Source organism: Perca flavescens, chromosome 17 (assembly GCF_004354835.1).
Source record: "Perca flavescens isolate YP-PL-M2 chromosome 17, PFLA_1.0, whole genome shotgun sequence".
In the NCBI taxonomy this organism is placed as follows: domain Eukaryota; kingdom Metazoa; phylum Chordata; class Actinopteri; order Perciformes; family Percidae; genus Perca; species Perca flavescens.
The window spans coordinates 4,419,281-4,433,635 of NC_041347.1; the positions used below are offsets into that span (position 1 = coordinate 4,419,281).

Genomic DNA, 14,355 nt, shown 5'->3' on the forward strand with positions numbered 1-14,355 from the left:
ACACAACCTTAAAGGTGTGTGTGTGTTTCTTCAAGGCAGTGCCTATACATCAGCTGAGTGTGAGTCCAAAGGGTCTCACTCTGAATGTTAATCACTGTTTTCAATGACTAATTAATTCGGGATGGCTGATTATTCCGACTCTATCTCCTCCACTTCTCCTATCATCACCCCATTTATCACCCTCCTCTTAATTTAGCTGCGACACATACGGCCAGTGTGTGTGTGTGTGTGTGTGTGTGTGTGTGTGTGTGTGTGTGTGTGTGTGTGTGTGTGTGTGTGTGTGTGTGTGTGTGTGTGTGTGTGTGTGTGTGTGTGTGTGTGTGTGTGTGTGTGTGTGTGTGTGTGTGTGATTGGAAAGCAGTCAGCGGGCACATTGAGTTGAATGCAAATGAATGAATGAAAGGACTCACTGTGTAGGGCTGCACGATATGAAAAAATACAATTTGTAGTCCTGGGACATCTCTGCAGCACCACAATACTTAAAGTAATTTGTAGACCGCCCTAAGCACTCGTCTTACTGCCGGCAGCAGCAACAACAACAGAGAGCAGAAGCCAGCAGGCAAGTGTTCATAAACTTCTGGTGTACTTACAAACTTTCCAATCCATCGTTTTATGAGTACATAACCTATATGTACTACTGTAGACGTTTGGTATCATTTCGGGCATTATTAGTGGGGTCATTTACCAGATACAAATGTGGGTCCATTAGCCCCTGCGCTAAGCTATTCAGCTGATAACGCTGCTACGCTAACTCTCCCAATGCTAGACCCAGCTGAAAAAAGCTTCTGGGGGGGTGTTTGGCTCGAGGTCATGGGTGAAATTACTCCGAACCATCACTTTAAAGAGTAACTTTGTTTTTTCTCAACCTGGATCCAACCAATCCCTATTTTCCTATGTGTCTTGTGTCTGTGACTGATGGGAACAACAATCTTTGAAATTAGTCCAGTATTAAGCAAGATCGCTGCAGTGGCAAAACAAGATACAATGTAAGTTAATTGCAATTGTGCAGCTTCTATTTACGATCACAAAAGTGCTTGTTTTGTCATTGACAGGGTCAGGTTAATATTCTAAGTGTCTGACAACATTATGGATAGGATTTCTAAGGAGGTCCACCTTTCTGTTAAAGATTAGGATCCTTTTTTTAAACATAAAAACATCTACAAAATTGCGTTTGCTAAAGCCACCAGACTCCATGTAAATAAACATCGTAAAATACACTTCATTCAAAGTCGACAGAAACTAAATAAAACTATGAAAAGCTGTGTTGGGTCATCTTTCCACTTTTCCAACAACATCAACTCTAGCTTTGGATGAAAACAAAACACTGGTTTACCGATTTACATGTGAAAATATGTTGGTTCTATACAGTGCTGCTCATAAGTTTACATACCCATGCTAAAGTTGACTAAAAAGAGGAATAAAAAAAATCATCTTTTGGAAATTGATCTTAATGCGTTAATTAAAAAAATGAGGAAAAATCCGACCTTTTAAGGACACCAATTTTTTTGTGAATGAATAATGTATTGTAAATAAATAAATATTCTTCCTTAAAATACAGGGGGCATAAGTATACACACCCCTATGTTAAATTCCCATAGAGGAAAGCAGATTTTTATTTTTAAAGGCCAGTTATTTCATGGATCCAAGATACTATGCATCCTGATAAAATTCCCTTTGCCTTTGGAATTAGAATCTCTAGGTATGGTGAAGGGTATGTGATGATGTGGGGCTATTTTAATTCCAAAGGCCAAGGGAATTTTATCAGGATGCATAGTATCCTGGATCCATGAAATAACTTGGCTTTAAAAATAAAAATCAGCCTTGCTCTATGGGAATTTAACATAGGGGTATGTATACTTATGCCCCCTGTATTTTAAGGAAGAACATTTATTTATTTACAACACATTATTCATTCACAAAAAAATTGTTCTCCTTAAAAGGTCAGATTTTTCCTTATTTCTTTAATTAAGGCATTAAATTCAATTTCCAAAAGAAAATTTTTTTATTCCTCTTTTTAGTTAACTTTAGCATGGGTATGTAAACTTATGAGCAGCACTGTATACGCTAAAATATTTAGTCTGGTGGGTTTAGCGCTAGCAACCTCAGTGCAGTTTCTGGTTAAACAGAAAGGTCTTGAAGAGGTTCCATAGGGTAACATTGCAGCCCGGTCTGTGGCTGCTGGTTACAGGGTTCACGCTTAATACTGGACCAATTTCAAAGATTGTTGTTCCCATCAGTCACTTACACACAAAAACATAGGAAAATAGGGTCCAGGTTGAAAACCTGCGAAATTACCCTTTAATTCAGAATGGTTTTACACATATTTTGCCTTTAACATATATTGCCCACCCACCCTGCTATTTGGATTTTGATCTACTGTAGTCCATATTGCGATTTCGATAAAATTATGAATAATTGTGCAGCCCTATTGCTGTGTGCGTGAGGCATTTTACCATTTGCCTCGCAAGTATTAACTACACATGTATTCACATATGTTTTCCTTTCTTTCTTCCTGTCCTTAACTTGCAGAGTATGGTGGACATGGGCAACAGCAGGGCCAAAGAGCTGTATGAAGCCTACCTACCAGAGAACTTCAGACGGCCACAGACAGACCAGTATCCTCTTTCTGCCTGCTTTCTGTGTCTCAGTCTCTGACTGCCTATTGACGGCCACAAACATTCATTCAAGCCCAACTTCATTTACATAAAATCTCAGTTTTTCACAAAACACGTCACCATACATTGGTGTAAAAACTCCCCGTCATTGAACACTTGCATATAAACTGCTGTTGTCACACTACATGTGCACTAAAACTACATGTCACCATACATCTATCTTCTATCTATAAATTGCAGGAACGTCTGTCTGTCTGTCTGTGTGTGGGTGTGGGTGTGTGTGTGGGTGTTAAGCACATATCTCTAGAACCGTTAGTCCGATGGATTTCAAACTTGACAGGTGTTTTGCTACGGGCACGAGTAAGTGCTGTGCCAAGTTTGACGTTGTTTGGATAAGAAATGCAAAAGATATCGTCGGTAAAAGAAGCACACATTGGCTTTTGCTGCTCTTGCCGCTGGCCCCTCCCCCTCTCACACTTCGTGAGCAGGACCAGAGACAGATAAAGAGCAGCAGAGCTTTGGCAGCTAAAATGTGACCTACACCTCAGACCCACAAACTACGTTAACGATCAAACGATACGAGACGTCTGACTTTCTGTCAATTCAATTCAATTCCGTTTGCTTTATTGGTATGAACAAAGAAAACCTGTTGTTGCCAAAGCAGTTTACAAAAAAAATATCCATCCATCCATCCATCTTCGCCCGCTTATCCAGTGTCGGGTCGCGGGGGGAGCAGCTCCAGCAGGGGACCCCAAACTTCCCTTTCCCGAGCAACATTAACCAGCTCCGACTGGGGGATCCCGAGGCGTTCCCAGGCCAGGTTGGAGATATAATCCCTCCACCTAGTCCTGGGTCTTCCCCGAGGCCTCCTCCCAGCTGGACGTGCCTGGAACACCTCCCTAGGGAGGCGCCCAGGGGGCATCCTTACCAGATGCCCGAACCACCTCAACTGGCTCCTTTCGACGCAAAGGAGCAGCGGCTCTACTCCGAGCTCCTCACAGATGACTGAGCTTCTCACCCTATCTCTAAGGGAGACACCAGCCACCCTCCTGAGGAAACCCATTTCAGCCGCTTGTACCCTGGATCTCGTTCTTTCGGTCATGACCCAGCCTTCATGACCATAGGTGAGAGTAGGAACGAAAACTGACCGGTAGATCGAGAGCTTTGCCTTCTGGCTAAGCTCTCTTTTCGTCACAACGGTGCGATAGATTGAATGCAATACCGCACCCGCTCCGCAGATTCTCCGACCAATCTCCCGCTCCATTGTCCCCTCACTCGCGAACAAAACCCCAAGGTACTTGAACTCCTTCACTTGGGGTAAGGACTCATTCCCTACCTGGAGAAGGCATTCCATCGGTTTCCTGCTGAGAACCATGGCCTCAGATTTAGAGGTGCTGATCCTCATCCCAACCGCTTCACACTCAGTTGCGAACCGATCCAGTGAGTGCTGAAGGTCACAGGCCGATGATGCCATCAGGACCACATCATCTGCAAAGAGCAGCGATGAGATCCCCAGCCCACCAAACTGCAACCCCTCCCCACCCCGACTACGCCTCGATATCCTGTCCATAAATATTACAAACAGGATTGGTGACAAAGCGCAGCCCTGGCGGAGGCCAACCCTCACCTGAAAAGAGTCCGACTTACTACCGAGAACCCGGACACAGCTCTCACTTTGGTCATACAGAGATTGGATGGCCCTGAGTAGAGACCCCCTCACCCCATACTCCCGCAGCACCTCCCACAGTATCTCCCGGGGACCCGGTCATACGCCTTCTCCAAATCCACAAAACACATGTAGACCGGTTGGGCATACTCCCAGGCTCCCTCCAGGATCCTTGCGAGTGAAGAGCTGGTCCGTTGTTCCACGACCAGGACGGAATCCGCATTGTTCCTCCTCAACCCGAGGTTCGACTATCGGCCGAACCCTCCTTTCCAGCACCTTGGAGTAGACTTTACCAGGGAGGCTGAGAAGTGTGATACCCCTATAATTGGCACACACCCTCTGGTCCCCCTTTTTTAAAAAGGGGAACCACCACCCCAGTCTGCCACTCCTTTGGCACCGTCCCAGACTTCCACGCAATGTTGAAGAGGCGTGTCAACCAGGACAGCCCCTCCACACCCAGAGCCTTGAGCATTTCTGGACGGATCTCATCAATCCCCGGGGCTTTTCCACTGTGTAGTTGTTTGACTACATCAGTGACTTCCGCCTGGGAAATCGACGACAATCCCCCATTATCCTCCAGCTCTGCCTCTAACATAGAGGGCGTATTAGTCGGATTCAGGAGTTCCTCAAAGTGCTCCTTCCACCGCCCTATTACCTCCTCAGTTGAGGTCAACAGTGTCCCATCCTTACTGTACACAGCTTGGATGGTTCCCCGCCCCCTCCTGAGGTGGCGAACAGTTTTCCAGAAGCACTTTGGTGCCGACCGAAAGTCCTTCTCCATGTCTTCTCCAAACTTCTCCCACACCCGCTGCTTTGCCTCTTTCACGGCAGAGGCTGCAGCCCTTCGGGCCCTTTGGTACCCTGCAACTGCCTCCGGAGTCCCACGGGATAACATATCCCGGAAAGACTCCTTCTTCAGTCGGACGGCTTCCCTGACCACCGGTGTCCACCACGGTGTTCGTGGGTTACCGCCCCTTGAGGCACCTAAGACCCTAAGACCACAGCTCCTCGCCGCAGCTTCAGCAATGGAAACTTTGAACATTGTCCACTCGGGTTCAATGCCCCCAGCCTCCACAGGGATGCACGAAAAGCTCCGCCGGAGGTGTGAGTTGAAAGTCTGTTGGACAGGGGCCTCCTCCAGACGTTCCCAATTTACCACACCCGCCCGGCGCCTCACACCCTGGGCAACTCCGGAGAAGAAAAGAGTCCAACCCCTATCCAGGAGTATGGTTCCAGAACCAAGACTGTGCGTAGAGGTAAGCCCCACCAGATCTAACCGGTAGCGCTCCACCTCCCGCACCAGTTCCGGCTCCTTCCCCCACAGAGAGGTGACATTCCACGTCCCCAGAGCCAGCGTCTGCCGCCCGGGTCTGGTCCGTCGAGGCCCCTGACCTTCACTGCCACCCATGTGGCATCGCACCCGACCCCAACGGTTCCTCCCACAGGTGGTGGGCCCATGGGCTGGAGAGATGGGAGCCACGTAGCTTGTTCGGGCTGTGCCCGGCCGGGCTCCGTGGCAAACCCGCCACCAGGGCGCTCGCCCGACGAGCCCGCCCGTCTGGGCCTGGCTCCAGGCGGGGCCCGGGCTCCTCCGGGCAGGGTCACTCCATCTCTGCTTAGCTTTTTCATTGGGGTTTTTGAACCATTCTTTGTCTGGCCCCTCACCTGAGACCACTTTGCCTTGGGAGACCCTACCAGGAGCACAAAGCTCCAGACAACACAGCCCTCAGGTTCACAGAGACACACAAACCTCTCCACCACGATAAGGTGATGGTTCACGGAGAAAAAAAAAATATATAGTACATATCACATATTAAATAAATACAGTAGGTGTCACATATATTCTATACTGCACTGATAGTTATACAACATTCTACATTACAAAGCAATTACATAACACAATGTAGTACTTAACAGTTTTATACAATATAATGACTGTACAATCCTAAACCAATGTGTGATTTTGGGATCTTATAGTAGGGAGTCCCTCAGGTTGTGGAAGGCAGATACATATTTAGCTGCCAGTGGGGCTGCTGTCCCTTCTCCTAGGAGAACTACCAGCTTCTCTTCTGATGTTAACATTGGGAAATCTGCTATTTTGTTTTTGCTATTTTTCCAAAGTGTAAGTCTCTTAGTGAAGAGAATTTTTCACATTGGAGGAGGAAGTGTATCTCTGTTTCTATCTCCCCTGTTGAGTAGTGAGAACATATACGTTCCTCTCGGGCAGCCATGTCTGGGGTTTTCCTTTGAACGTTTAGAATTCTTCTACAGAATTCTGTGTGTAGGGTCTCTATCGGGTGCTTGTCCCAGGAGTCATGCTCCAATCTACTGAGTGAGCCAAATATTTTAGTCCAGATTCTAATTGGAATTTTAATGCTGAACAGTTTGGTTTTTAATGCATACATTGCCCTGCGTGCTTTTTCTTTAAGCGAATATATGGCTTTATCGAAATTCCTTGATGCAGATATAGTCAGACCAAGGTAAGTTTAATTTTGTGTGTTTAATTTGGGTATTATTTAAATTAAAAGTGGTATTTGGTTTCAAGGCATCTGGCCTATTTTGAAAGATCATAATTGGAGTTTTCTTGAAATTGACGTCCAATGCCCAGTTATGGCAATATTGTTCCAGGATGGACAGATTATGTTGAAGACAGTATCTATAGCCTAATAGCTGGTTTGATTTGCATTGAGAGATGATCTTATGGGAAGTACCCCATGCCAATCTCTAGGTATGTTGAAGGCTATGTGATGATGTGGGGCTATTTTAATTCCAAAGGCCAAGGGAACTTTATCAGGATGCATAGTATCCTGGATCCATGAAATAACTGGCCTTTAAAAATAAAAATCTTCCTGCCTCTATGGGAATTTAATATAGGGGTGTCTATACTTAAGCCCTCTGTATTTTAAGGAAGAACATTTATTTATTTATTTATTTATTTACGATACATTATTCATTCACAAAGAAAATTGGTGTTCTCAAAGGTTGGATTTTTCCTAATTGTTTCAATTAAGGCATTAAGATCAATTTCCAAAAGATGATTTTTTTTTTATTCCTCTTTTTTTGTCAACTTTAGCAGTGGTTCCAATACTCATGAGCAGCACTGTACGTGTTGGGTTCAATATGAAAAACAGACTATCTTGCCTGGTAGTTGTATGTATTTCCTACTTCTGTGCTGTGTTAAACTGACTTTCCCAGAATCTTCATGGTTTCGCATCAGAAGATTGCTGCTTGCTTTGGGTCCGCTCCGCTGGCGTCTTTGCCAGGCCAGCCTCGCTCTTCCTTGTTGTTGTAGTTCAGGTTATAAAAAGGCGTTTTTACAATAGTTTGTGACGTGGAAAAACAAGTGTCTTTGTCTTCAGTAGTGTTAGTGTAAGTCTGGTGTGCAGCCGTCCCCTTGAGGATGTTTGCCACTGATTCCAGAAGCAATCTTCTCAATCTTTTATTTACAACAATGTTGCTACACTCTTGTCCTATTTACAGGAACTCTGTACCCAACTGACAGACACACATTTTCGGCTTCGAATTACGGTAGGAACCACTAAAAACACAACAACCTCGCCGTCCTCTCCACCCGACGGACAGACACACTTCCTAGACTTAGAATTACGGTAGGAACCGCTAAAAATAACATTAACTTACCTTGCCGTCCTCTCCACCCAACTGAACACACTTTATTGGCTTAGAATTTTGGCAACAATTGCTAAATGCACTGCAAACTCACGGTCCTCTCTTCCCAATTTACAGCCCCCCTCTCTTGACGTAAAACAACTCACTGTTGTCGGCTACGGCCGCTGAACAGGCTACACGTTGTAAACAGCCGTGGCCCGCTTGCCTGGTCTTCCGGTAACGTTAGCAGTTAGCAGGGTTAGCAGGGTTAGCATGGCGGCGTTTGCCAGGACCAGTCGGGATCACTTTACTGGCTGTGTCTCACTTTCTTTTTGCGAGTAACCAACTCGGGTACTCTAGCTATATAATTCAATGTGAGTACATGAATGTTGAAATGACATAAAATGCCCATCCCTTGTAGCCGTGATAAATTAGCCTGAAGCTATGGTTACCAACTCGGCGTCCTTTTTGGTTCTAAGCTGTCTCTGATATTTTCTGAGGTTTGTAACGTCTCTGGTCACTCGACTGTTAGAAACATGCCAGGGTAAAATCTATCTCCGTTGATCTTGTTTGTTTGTTTTCTGCTTTCATCGCTGTACTAACGTTACAGCAGTAGCGCACTGGGTTTACATTTTTACAGGTATATCTGGCAACCTGGCTTGGCTGTCAAACTGGGCAGTTGGTAACAACGGACAGGCCAAAACACAAACAGAAATTCCGTCACGTAACGGAAATTTCAAAAGGAGAAAATACTGGCATTAGCATTGTTGTCAGAAAATATAGTATTTCAACTTAGCATGTTTCCTTAATATCTGATGATGTATTGGGGGCATTTTTCGATTTATTACAGTAAATATATTTAGTGCCAGAGCGCCGACAGCGGCGAAGGCTCTATTGAAACTGAAGGAATTATTACACCAAATGAATTGGCTTTTTAAGGGGCTTAACATATTCAAAAACTCACCAAATTTGGCGGTTGCATCAAGTCTGGTGAAAATTTACGTATTTTAAGGGTTTCGGGAATATGCACACAAAAGTGGCTCGCTAGCACCACCTAGAAAGTTACAAAAATTGAGCCCCTGCAGTGCGCTTAACGTAGACTCACGAAACTTGGTCCACATATGTATCATGTCAAGATGTACAAGAAACTTCATTAGAGCCATATCCTAAACCCAACAGGAAGTCCGCCATTTTTAATTGAAAGTTCAAAATTAGTGCGATTTTGGCCATTTCCACATGTTGTACTTTAACAAACTCCTCCTAGAGATTTCACACGATCAACTTCAAATTTGGTCTGTGCCATCTTAAGAAGTTAAAGATGAAAAGTTGTTAAAAGAAAATGTTTTCATCATAGGGCGTGGCCGCGGCGGGGCAGCCATTTTGTGCATCATCCGATTTGCATGAAACTCAGAATGTGTGGCCATTTTGTGCGTTTAGCGATGAACAAAGAAGTTGTTGTAACTAGAGTGTAGGTTGTCGTATCTGCTCAAAATTTCTCACGATTGACAAGGGTCCAGGCCTGAGGACACCTATAGGCCAAAATTGACTTTTGGTCATAGCGCCCCCCACTGCCTCATATGACAAACATCATCCGATTTACATGAAACTCAGAATGTGTGGTCTACATGTGATATGGAGCCGCCCCCTATAATATGACCACGCCCACTTACTCAGGCCACGCCCCCTTTATAACTAATGAACCGATTTATGTAAACCCTTGTGTGAGGTATCATTGAACTAAGCAGAGACTTCCTTCTTCATTGGTGATGGTTTGGCCCGCCCCATATGTTCAAGGCACACCCCCTTTCATACATGCTGACCCATCTAAGGTTGAGTCTTGAGTGAGGTATCATTGAACTCAGCAGAGACTTCCTTTTTAATTGGTGATCGTTTGAACCGCCCCCTATGCTTTAGCCACGCCCCTTTTCACAGCTAATGAACCGTATGACGTAGAGTATTATGTGAGGTATCGTTTAACTCAGCGGGGAGTTCCCTTTTCATTGTTGACGATTTGTGGTGTCTGAGTGCCGCGCAAATGCACGGTCGCAAGGAGCGGCGTCCGCCGGTAACCTCAACGTGTGCAGAGGCGCGAGGGCCCGTCCATCGCTGCTCGCAGCTTTAATACATATTGGACCTTTAAAGAAAAACATTTCCTGCCTTGCTCTCTTATGGTATTTATGGTAAGTCCTACTAGTTTTTATAGTGGTGAGAACTGTAGAATTTAAACAGCAAGGACTTTGTCTTAAAATCTCAGTTGACAATGACGTGCAGTTACAGTTGACTCATCACTGACTGTTAAGAATATATCTTATCTTCAATTAAATAACAATGAAATGCAGATTTTTCCTTTAAATGACATGTATTAAAATTAGGGATGCCACAGATACCACTTTTTTTCAGACCAAGTACAAGTACTTACATTTGGGTACTTGCCAATACAGAATACGGATGAGTACCTAATAATACCATTACAGTCTAACAATTACTTTGAAAACGCGTATTATTTGCACCTGAATGCATCACCTTTACGAGGTGTACCTAAATGCACTATGAAGTCCCATCTGTGCCCATTGTCCGTGGTTTGTTTACATAACTCACGGGAAAGGCAAAATGTTGCCACACCGGTAACTTCAGGGAAACATGAGGATTTTCCAGTTCTGTTGTTTCTCCATCACCTCCGACTCTGGCAGTGGCCATGGTGTCTGGAAAAGTCAAGCTGCAGGCTACTGGTAAGCTGCGCTTTGTCTATAGCTATATAATGTTGCACAGTATCAGACCCTATACCTTTATACTGTTATCGGTATCACTGCATCCCTAGTCTCGCATTGCCAGACCTTCCTCTACCAAGCTGCAGAGGAGAGTCTGGCTAGTCCACACAGCATTCCGGGATGGGAGAAAAACGTGCTCTGGTTTATTGGCATTTTTTTAAACCAATCACAATTGTCTTGGGCGGTGCTAAGTGCCGGACGGGGCCACAGTTCCGCTGCAAAATAGCCTCGGACTTGTTTTGGCGGAACATGTGTACGTTCAAAGGTTGTTTTAGTCGCGCAACAGAGAACTCAGATTGGACAGATAGTCTAGCTAGCTGTCTGGATTTACCCTGCAGAGATCGTTGTTTTTGGCATTTAACAGGAATTTGCTGGTGAAATAAGTTATTGTTATTACATTTTTAATAAATCATTTAATATTGACCCTGTGGCCTTAGCAAAAGGGTGTGTAAGGGTGTAAAATGTGTCCCCTTTTTCAGCCCTTCTGAGTTTGCAAGTATGAATTATCTAATCAACCAATCACAAGGCAGATGCTTCAGTGCATTTAGGGGTGTGGTCCTGGTCAAGACAATCTCCTGAACTCCAAACTGAATGTCAGAATGGGAAAGAAAGGTGATCTAAGCAACTTTGGTTGTTGGTGCCAGACGGGCCGGTCTGAGTATTTCACAATCTGCTCCGTTACTGGGATTTTCACGCACAACCATTTCTAGGGTTTATAAAGAATGGTCTGAAAAAAGAAAAACATCCAGTATGCGGCAGGCCTGTGGGCGAAAATGCCTTGTTGATGCTAGAGGTCAGAGGAGAATGGGTTGAGTGATTCAAGCTGATAGAAGATCAACTTTGACTCAAATAACCACTCGTTACAACCGAGGTATGCAGCAAAGCTTTGTGAAGCCACAACACGCACAACCTTGAGGCGGATGGGCTATACCAGCAGAAGACCCCACTGGGACACACTAATCTCCACTAAAAATAGGAAAATGAGGCTACATTTTGCACAAGCTCACCAAAATTGGACAGTTGAAGACTGGAAAAATGTTGCATGGTCTGATAAGTCTCGATTTCTGTTGAGACATTCAGATGGTAGAGTCAGAATTTGGCGTAAACAGAATGAGAACATGGATCCGTCATGCCTTGTTACCACTGGGCAGGCTGGTGGTGGTGGTGGTGTAATGATGTGGGGCCAACACTTCTAAAGAATGCTTAAAGCACCTTGTTTAATCACAACCACAAAGAATTAAGGCAGTTCTGAAGGCGAAAGGGGGTCAAACACGGTATTGGTATGGTGTTCCTAATACTTTAGGTGAGTGTAGACTACTGCTTCCCTAATAAAATAAATACTGAACAACTAGGTTGTTGGTGAGCTGTGGTTAATAAGTTAGCTCTATAATGTTAGTGGTGAATGACACTAATAGGGATTAAAGTACTCCGTTGCTACAATGGATTTCCGTCAATTTGATTTTAGAAATGCCATATCTGAGATCGATGCAAATCCGATGAGGAAAAAAATGGTTGGGGTCTGTATCAGGCAACTACAAATATTAGATCCGTTGAATGAATGTGAATTTTTCACTTCCTGTTTCTCAATCCGTGACAGCTCAAGAAGATGCGTCAGCCATGAGTTTCGCTTTGTTTATGCTGTAGCCTAGCTACACACTTGTCTCATTAGCCCGTTAGTACGTCTGGAGGACTAATGAACGGTCTAAAAGTTTTTGGATTATAGTGACACAATTGAGACAGCTGATAAGGTAGGCCAATCTGTTGAACTTTTTGGGGTATGATCGATTGTGAGCTCTATGTGCGAGGGAGATAAGAAGTGTAGGTTAGGTTCCTTCCGTGCATTAATGTATACAATTTCTTACTATCGCAAACTCTTGTCAGTGGAGGTCATTCATTTGGATGCCACCTATGGCTTGAACAGATAGCCTGCTATGCCACCCAATGTAGCATATTATTGTTACAGTTTTTAATCAATGCAACCAACGTTATGTGTAAAGCGATGCACTATAAACCATACCGAATACAATTTATTATCCCGTGTGTTAAGACGTGTCCGTGTCTTTCACAATTCGCGACGGGAGGTTTTGACTGAGCGTGTTCACATAAAATAATAATAATACAATCATGCAATAGACTATTTGTCATTATTGCGAACCGTTGTGTAAGAGGGTCAATCGACAGCCTTATAGCTTATTTTGGTTTCACTTTTAACGACAGTAGGTTATAACTGTATGTTGACATGAAATAATTATTAAAATAATATTAAAATAGTCAACGTATAACTTTGCTATAAAATATAATAATTTATAGCACAAAACCCAGAACCAGTTTCCTCGCATATTAGCGTTATGATTTGTGTTTGTCTGTTTGGCAAGGCCACTAGCCATCATGGATGCGTTGTTGCTAACTGAAGGCACAGACATGTCTGAGATAGATAAAACAGTGAAAAATAAATGGAGATTGCTTGGCTGTTGGAAACGTGGGAGAACAGCAAGCCATACAGCCATACAGAAAATGCCAGGGGTTTGCTTTTGCGTGGTTTGCTGCAAAATATTTTTTATATGGAAGCAATGGGAAAAATGTTTTAGCACACCTCCTGGTGCGGCAGGAAAAGACCTGAAACGGGCATCAGGCTAATGAAGCCTATGGTTTCAGTGGCAAATGGTTGAAAAAGTAGCCTTTCAAAAAGTGTTACTGCACTTATTTTTCTGTTATACCGTTTATTGTTATTGTAAAAACATTTTTTTGTTTGGATTTAAATAATGAAAAAGCTTTCACTGAAAAGTTATATATGTTTCATTATTAATAGCCCTTGAATAAAAACAGTTATGTCTTGCAAGACTTGCAAACTTGATTTTTATAGATTTGACTTGCTATTGCAACACAGTCTCACTCCCTACTCGTCAAATGTATGACGCATGGTCAAGGACCCTGGCGTCAAGTTTCAACGAAATAGGGGTACCCTTGACGTTATTTTTCGACGAGGGGGGTCCGTCAGATAGACATTCATGTTATTCCCTCACCGTCGGATATCGACGAAAGAAAAAAAAAAACGCCCCCCCCCTTAACTTTCGAAATCTGTGACAGTTATTGGTATTTTTAGCCCAATAACCGCTGTTTTAATCAACAATATTCACGAGATAGTATCATGGTTTATATGTATTTCTTTTCATGTTATTATTTCGGTATATTTCGGCCAGGTAAGCTGGGTTGCTTTTTTGTTGATTTATATTTTTTAAACTATAATGCTACATCTATCAACATTTATTTAGATGTTATCATTGTATTCATTTCTTTACTTTAATAATATTATTTCAGTCTTATTACCGGTGAAATATTACAGTATATGCTGTAATATAGAACATTACGATATGATCCGAGCAGGAAGCATTCAAAGCCGATAGGCCTATCCCCCAATGCAATGCGGCCATTCATTTCAAAGAATCGGGCAGCGATCAGCTGGTCTTTAACGCCAGGATCGCTTCAATATACATATATACAGTCAGTGGTTGTGTCACCAGCAACAACACGTTGCTCAGTTTTGTTCCAGTAAGTTATGAACCATAATAACGTTTAAACAAATCCGCGGAAAACTCCGGAAGTGACGTATTACTTCCCGCTCAGCGGATACGAAAATAAAAATATATAATATTCGTAATATTGATGTTTTTTTCTAACGTTGTATTTGAGGAGTTAAACA

At 43.5% G+C, this 14,355-nt stretch overlaps 1 protein-coding gene across 4 annotated transcripts in view; it reads left to right on the top strand.

Moving 5' to 3' along the window:
- The window catches only part of LOC114572628 (stromal membrane-associated protein 1), a 266,403-nt gene that overhangs the window by 38,892 nt on the left and 213,156 nt on the right, over nucleotides 1–14,355 (top strand). For all 4 annotated transcript variants that reach the window (XM_028604329.1, XM_028604330.1, XM_028604331.1 and 1 more), the window contains exon 3: nucleotides 2,530–2,615. In XM_028604329.1, coding sequence (XP_028460130.1) covers nucleotides 2,530–2,615 — 86 coding nt within the window. The remainder of the gene's footprint in view (nucleotides 1–2,529; nucleotides 2,616–14,355) is intronic.